We start from the raw sequence: 7948 nt of genomic DNA on the forward strand, positions 1-7948 counted from the left end.
GTTAGTGGTGTACACCGATGCGTCTAAACTGGGTTTAGGCGTAGTGCTTATGCAGTGTGGTAAGGTTATTGCGTATGCGTCGAGGCAGCTGAAGATTCATGAGCAGAACTACCCGACGCATGACTTGGAGTTGGCAGCAGTGGTCTTCGCTTTGAAAATCTGGAGGCACTATCTGTATGGCGAGAAGTGCAAGATTTTCACAGACCACAAGAGTCTCAAGTACTTCTTCACACAGAAGGAGTTGAACATGAGACAGCGCAGATGGTTGGAGTTGGTGAAGGACTATGACTGTGACATTAGCTACCATCCGGGTAAAGCTAATATAGTGGCCGATGCTTTGAGTCGGAAGTCGTCAGTGGTATCATGTTTGACCGTACAGTTACCACTACGGAGCGAGATTCAGAGATTTGGCTTGGAGTGTTATCCGAGTGGTCGTGCACCGAGCTTGTCAGTGTTGACGGTGCAGCCAGTTCTGCGAGTTCGGATTAGAGAGGGACAGTCTACTGATGAGGAGTTGCAGCGATGGAGACAGAGAGATGAGGCTAGAGGTAATCTCTTGTATACAGTGGAGGATGGTATCGTTCAGTACCGTGGTAGGATGTGGGTACCGAACGTCGATCAGTTGAGAGCTGAGATTTTAGCAGAGGCTCACACATCTCCGTACTCCATTCACCCCGGAAGTACGAAGATGTACAAAGATTTGCAGCTATTGTATTGGTGGCCCGGGATAAAGAGTGACATCGGGAGAGTGGTGTCAGAGTGCTTGACTTGTCAGCAAGTCAAGGCAGAGCATCAGCGTCCAGCAGGACTTCTTAGACCTCTTCCTAATCCGGAATGGAATTGGGAGAATATTACGATGGACTTTGTGGTTGGCTTACCGAGGAGTGCCAGAGGTTGCACAACGATTTGGGTGATTGTGGATAGACTCACCAAGTCAGCTCATTTCTTGCCGGTGAGGACTACTTATACTTTGACACAGTATGCAGAGCTTTACATCAGAGAGATTGTTAGACTGCATGGCATACCAGTGTCTATTGTGTCAGACAGAGATCCGAGATTCACATCTGCGTTTTGGAAGAGACTGCACACAGCTTTGGGGACGAGGCTTTTGTTCAGTACCGCATTTCATCCCCAGACAGATGGTCAGTCTGAGAGGGTGATCCAGGTTCTCGAGGATCTTCTGAGAGCTTGTGTCATTGATTTTCGGGGTTATTGGGAGACTAGACTGCCATTAGTGGAGTTTACCTATAACAACAGCTTTCAGTCGTCTATAGGTATGGCTCCTTATGCAGCATTGTATGGGAGGAGATGCAGATCTCCTGTGCATTGGGATGAGGTTGGTGAGCGGATTTTACTGGGTCCTGAGATTGTGCAGCAGACAGCTGACATTGTGAATCAGATTCGAGATCGGATGAGGACTGCTCAGAGTTGGCAGAAGAGTTATGCAGATGCCAGATGACGAGATTTGGAGTTCGCTGTAGGTGATCACGTATTCCTGAAGGTGTCACCTATGAAGGGAGTAGTGCGTTTTGGCCGGAGAGGCAAGCTTAATCCGAGGTATATAGGGTCATTCGAGATTTTGGAGAGAGTTGGCACGTTGGCCTACCGGTTAGCTCTACCTCCAGGGCTAGCAGCAGTGCACAACGTTTTCCATGTATCCATGCTTCGGAGATATGTCTCCAACCCATCGCATGTGTTGGATTTCGAGCCCTTGCAGTTGCCACCAGATCTAGTGTATGAGGAGAGGCCAGTGCGGATCTTGGCTAGGGAGGAGCGGAGGCTTAGGACACGGGTCATACCGATGGTCAGAGTCCAGTGGCTGAATCACTCAGAGGAGGAAGCTACTTGGGAAACCGAGGCAGACATGAGGACTCGCTACCCGGAGTTGTTCGGGTAAGTACTTTAATTTCGAGGATGAAATTCAATTTAAGGGGGGGAGAATTGTAACACCCGGTATTTTTAAATACGTAAATTCGCATGCATAATTAGGATATTTAATTATTTAAATTTTAGATTTATGGGTTAAATAATTATGTGAATTATTTGTGCATGATTTAATTTATTTTTAAGCATTTAACCCATAATTAGTAATTTTTTTATGATTTTTAGTATTTTAATTATTTGATCGCGTAGACGGGACCGTGGACGGACGAGATGACAACTTTCCACCCAAATTATTTTATGAGTCTTTTTAGAGCCCTAAAATATTATTTTGAGTTTTATTATCTCAAAATTTTAAGTATTTAATTTTATATAATTTTAGGAGTCCATTTTATTCAAAATTAGCCAAAATATTGACTTTTTAGTATTTTTAAAATTCCCTTAAATTGTAATTTCGAGATTTTAAATTTAGTTATCAGATTTTAATTTTTAATTAGGAGTTTAAGTTGTATATTTTATATTTAAAACCTTTTATCTATATTTAATTAACCTATATTTTTTTAATTGACACAAAAATCAAAACCTAATCTATCCCAAACCCTTAACCGATCCCTCACCCTCTTAGCCGCCTCCCTCCCTTCCATTCATCTTCTTCATCGAGCAACCCTAAGGAAGAACACCATAGCCACGTTTTTGAAGGTCCAAGGCAAGTCGTCGTCGTCCCGTCGTCCCGGAGTCGTCTCACGCCCGTTTTTCTCTCCATTTTCGGTGAAAGGCATGATTTTCTTCCAATCTTTTTGTACCTATCAGATATTATATTGTGTGGATTGTGTATGCATCAAATCCTTCGATTTTTTTCAGAAAATGTTTTGAGTGTTCGGACTTTTCACAAGTTCACTCGTTTTTCATGATTCATGTTCAAATTTTTAGGCCATGGGTGCGTGCTATCGGCTGGCTAGGGTCCCTAGGGTGTCCTAGGTATGACTGGACTCGAGTGGCTCGAATGGCTCGAGCCAAACGAGCCCAGGGAAGCATCTACAGCAGGTCGGCCGAAGGGGGTTGCAGGTTAGGGTTTTGGGGGAAAGGCCTTCGGGTTCAGTGCTTGGGGCTGCATGGGGCCGGGGCTAGGGTCAGGATCGGACCGCCCAGACGTGGGCTACGTCTGGGCGGCGGCGCTCCGGCCAAGGGCGGCCGGAGCTGGCCGGCAGCAGGCCAAGAAGGCCTGCTGCTCACGGCCGCAGCCGAGAGGAGGCAAGGGGGATCGGGTTAGGGTTTTAGGCGGGGTCCGGGTCGGGTCAGTGGTCCGGGTCGGGTCAGTAGTGTAGTGGGTCGGGTTAAGTGGGTTCGGGTCTGGGTTTGGTGGGCCGGGCTCGAGTCTTTTTATTTTTAAAACATTTTATGAATTAATGGGTTTTTGGGCCAATTAAATTGAAATAAAATTATTTGGACTCCCAAATAATTTTATTTGGATTTTTAAAATTTTAATTAAGTTAGTCCATTAATTTTATGGGTTTTTGAGCCCATAAAAGTTATTGGGCCAGTCTTGGGTTTTTGGACCCATTGGGCCAGTCTAAGTTGTTATGAGGCCTAGAATGTTTATGGGCTTTAAATTATTTTATTGGGCTTAGAATAATTTTATTGGGCTTAAGTATGTTAATGGGCCAGATTTAAGTAATTGGGCTTGAGTGTTAGGGCCAGCAGTCCAGTACAACCCATGAAAAATTGCATGTGTCCTGAATATATATTTAATTATTTTTGTGCATGGAAGTTATTTTTATATTTAAATGATAGTATGAAATTAAATTAAATATATATGAAGGATACACATTTTATTTAAGTACATGCATTCATGAAATAATTTTATGCATAATTAAATGTTTAAGGTTGAGCAATAATAAAATATTTTTATGTTGGAAGTTGAAGTAGTGTGACAATTTAAGGGGGATTCGTCCCCATATGTGACCTATTGAAGGGCAGTTTACTGCCAATTTAAGAGGTGATTCGTCACCGCCACGTACGTTGGTTTCCACGCTGATCAGTATTTAATGTATGATTTAAGGTTACACTACGGATACAACCATGCGATGTTAGAAAATTAATTGCTCAACAATGTTATGTATTATGTTATATAAGTTTATTTAATTTAAGTTATGTTATGTTTATGATATTTTAAGCATGCTCATTCATGTATATGTATGTATTAGTATTTAATTGTTTTAAATTATTTTAAACCCTTGTTATGTTAGCATGTTGGGCTTCTAGGCTCACTACACTGGTATGGTGCAGGTGAGTACGTTGAGGATGAGATTGTACCCATTGGAGGCGAGGATGTATGAGCGGACATGCAGTGACCCCGTGACCGTGATAGATGTCTGAGTCACATGCATGTTTTGATTATGTCAGCACGTTACACATTTTATATTATTTTTCAGTAGTTGTGAGTTTTTGAATATTTTATTGAATATTGTCAGTGCATGCAAATTTTAATCATTTTATTCATGCAGTATTTTTAATTAAATGTTTGACTCAGATGTTTATTTTATTTTAAAGAATGCATTTTTATTTAAGTGTTTAATTGTTTATTTATTCATTTATCTATTTTAAATCTTTTTCTTTTGTGCATATATGTATGGGCATATATGTACATATTTTATTTAGTATGTATAAATAAAAAAAAAATTTCCGCATATTTATTTATTAATTATAGAGTTAGGGTCGTTTCACTTTTTCTGTCATGGGTTGCATCCTTAGGCCATGAGACATATTGTTTGAAGTCTTAGGCTATATATATGATCAATTATAACGTCTAACGAGATAAAATACATCTGAAACGCAGACAAAACATCTGAGAAAGGAAAACATCAGAGTTTTTGCTTTCGCTGCGATTTCCTCCCTCTCTCTCAAAATAAAGTTGTTTGCATATTTTAGTTCGCTGAAGTTCGAAAAATTTTATGTGCTGATATATCTCGTTCGCAAAGTCGTTGTATCTTAGAGACGATTGCCACCAACGTTGAGCACATTTAACGGACAATTTCGTCTTGCGGATAGAGAGACTCTCTCGCCTCGACTTATTCTTTGTTGTTGTTGTTGATTGTTAAGTTCTTCAAAATTCGGAATACTATCCTCACAACACTAACACATATTGGGCTTAAGAAACACACAAAGGTGATTTTTTAAAACCAAAATCTAACAATCACTTTTTTTTAGTGATTACAAACACTCCCTTAGAATTAACCCTCGGTCGTGTAATAAAAAAACTAGGGAAGGAAAAAAAAAAAAACCACATAAATTTGAAAAAAATTGATTAAACTTCGTCTATGACAAATTTCAATCATAAATCAAAGAACACAAATTATGTTTTCAACAATTTTCAGGAGCTGGTTCCTAAAACTCCCACCCCGATTATGGTTAATTCAATTTTGGCAACGAACCAAATATTCTATTACTAGGGTCGTTGGATCCGACGGATGGATAAGCCAGCCACGAATCGCCCCGGAGACATAATTTTCATAGTATGCATCTCATAAACTAGTACAAATATGAAATATTCATATATATGTAATGTAATCAAACTGTTATCTCCCAGCATAAAATCAGCATCGTGACAAACAAAGATCAATAATTAATTAGGACACAATTCACAAAAAAAAAATGCAACAACACGTAAAACAAACTATGTAAAGGACAATTTAATACTTTTGCATCCCATGACAACATATCAGAAGCTTTAAAATAGGGCAAATAGAGTTTTAAAAGCCATAACCGTGAAGTCTTGAACTAAACTTTCAGATGATATCACCCCATTAAATACTGGCACGTCTTGCCAAATCTTCCAATGGAATAATGCATCGAGAGTGCGTGAAATTAGTTTGTCTTAGCTGTCCTTCACAGTTAATTCAAAAGGAACTTCAGCCTCAGCAGCCTCATTGGAGGACGCATGCGTGTGTGTGTGTTTGAATCCCTCAAACTGCAACAAAAATACATGAGAATAAGCAGAGAAAGGCAACTAGCTTTTTATTGAGGAGCTGGACCCAAAGAGCCTTTTTCATTGACACGGCAACACAAAAATGTCATAGAGGAAATCTACTAGGCAAGAAAATGGGAGGTACTAGATAAAAAAAAAAACTTTATACGGGAAATTAGGTAAGTGCCCGCAGTTTGCTCCTCAACCATATCCTTGAATAATGAACGACTGCTAAGACAAAATAAACAAACCGAGGCCTCTGATCCAATTTTCAAATCTTGAGCGAAAATTAGAAAGTTCAGATTCCCCCTGTACAAAATAACAAAATCTCACAGACACCTAAGATCTATGAAAATGAAAGATGAGTGCGTATTTCATTTAAGAATATGCAATTCTTCAAGAAAATTGCAGCAAACAGAAGTTAATCTCGTTAATTTAGTAACATTTGTGTCTAAACTCTAAACTCTCCAGGACCATGGAGGATTTCGATTTTGTTACTGCGGAAAAGGTATTGACCTAAAAGCAAGGCAATTTAACTTATTTCAGGTAAAGACTATGCATACAAGCTAAAACATCGACAAAAGAACATTAATCGAGTAATGTCACACCTCTTGACAAACTTCTTGGTGAGTAGCAAAAAGCTCATCGTATCGTCTTTGTAAATCTGAAATTTCAGCCAGCAGCTTTTCATGTTCAGCCACCGTCGGACCACCTAACTTTTGTTGGATAAACCTGTTCAGTCACTCAGTCAGTTTATGCAGCCAAAGTAATTTAGGGCAGAAAGAAGAAAATAAGTACAGATTTATTTAATGCCCCTGTTGTATCAAAGAGTCAATGCCTTTACGCGATCCTAGTAAAGGAAATGGGTAAATTAGATTGACACCCAGGGGGTATGGCGTCAACATAGATGAATAATCCTCGGTTCGAATAACTACAACCATCCCCTAAAATTATGTAAATGTCAGCCTAACTTTAAGCGTAAATGATGTGTAAATGAAATCTTAAGTGGGTCATCACGGGTTTAACTGTATTACGGAGGCCTTGTTGAAGTTATTCAAGCTTTTGACTTTTGAGGGTGTCTCTTTGATTAAGGCAAACTCAAGGAGCGTTGATATGATATATACCAACAACATCGATAATAGTGATTTTGGGAATCTGAAGGCTTCAGACAGTCAACTCAAAGGCTCAGAATACATGTCAAGAAAGTTAATCTATTCTAATGCAAGGACTTCATACTTGAATTTTTTTTTGCCATAGAGCAACTAACATTTGAAGTTATGAACAGAACAATCTTAAGGTCCTTGTACTTACTCAACAGCCGAGGAAGGTTTGTCGTTTTGCTCGTATAGTGCGACAAGAACTATAAAAATGAAAAAGTTAACAAGGAGAAGGGCAGAAGGCATAAAAAAAACAGAAGTTTATAGAAAACCATCAATAAATTAGACGTAGGTTACAGACTTGAGATAGATCTTAACCTTTTGTTAGGGCATCAAGAACTCCACTGGACTCCAGGTACTTTCTAAAAGCTTCCTTCTTAGCTTCCTTTTCCTGTAGACAAGGTTAAATAATGAAAGGAACGTGAAAACAAGAAAATGCTTCATCAGATTAGAAGCACATATCGTTACCCCCGAAATGGATGTGGCATTCCAGGTCAGCTTGTTTTTTACATTTGTTATTCTAATTGACTTTCAGAATTTAGGCTGCATGATCAAAAGTAACCGACAACTGGATAGGAAGTTTTCTTAAGAAGTGATAGCACAGATAATATTTGGTCCGCAGATATTTCTAGCTTTCTGAATAAGGTTTAGATTTTGGCCATATTCTTTGGTGAGTGGTCTATTTTTCTTCTGACCAATTAAACCCTATTTCTAGGTATCACATCAAATGAGGGGGGATATTAATGTAAAATAGAGCAAATCCGCACTGGCAGCACTCCTCTTACTTCATCAATTCTACTATCTGACGCAAATTCTATCAGATTGCCATATACTGATCCAGAAACCGTGTAAAACAGAAACACAACCAAATATATATATATCAAACAGTTAGCAATCTCAATTCCAACTACTGTTTCGACGGCCTGTTCCATCTACTTCAATCAGT

The 7948-nt window shown here is 39.2% G+C and overlaps 1 protein-coding gene across 1 annotated transcript; it reads right to left on the reverse strand.

Moving 5' to 3' along the window:
- Window positions 1-5410: 5410 nt before the first annotated feature.
- On the reverse strand, window positions 5411-7533 carry LOC140878033 (uncharacterized; the record flags this gene model as incomplete). Its single annotated transcript, XM_073281634.1, has 5 exons — window positions 5411-5848; window positions 6454-6577; window positions 7157-7205; window positions 7321-7393; window positions 7471-7533. Coding segments are annotated over 5 exons (402 nt in total), but the record flags the coding sequence as incomplete, so codon positions are not given.
- Between the last annotated feature and the right edge of the window lie 415 nt (window positions 7534-7948).

The sequence above is a fragment of the Henckelia pumila genome, chromosome 2 (assembly GCF_033568475.1).
Source record: "Henckelia pumila isolate YLH828 chromosome 2, ASM3356847v2, whole genome shotgun sequence".
Lineage (NCBI taxonomy): Eukaryota > Viridiplantae > Streptophyta > Magnoliopsida > Lamiales > Gesneriaceae > Henckelia > Henckelia pumila.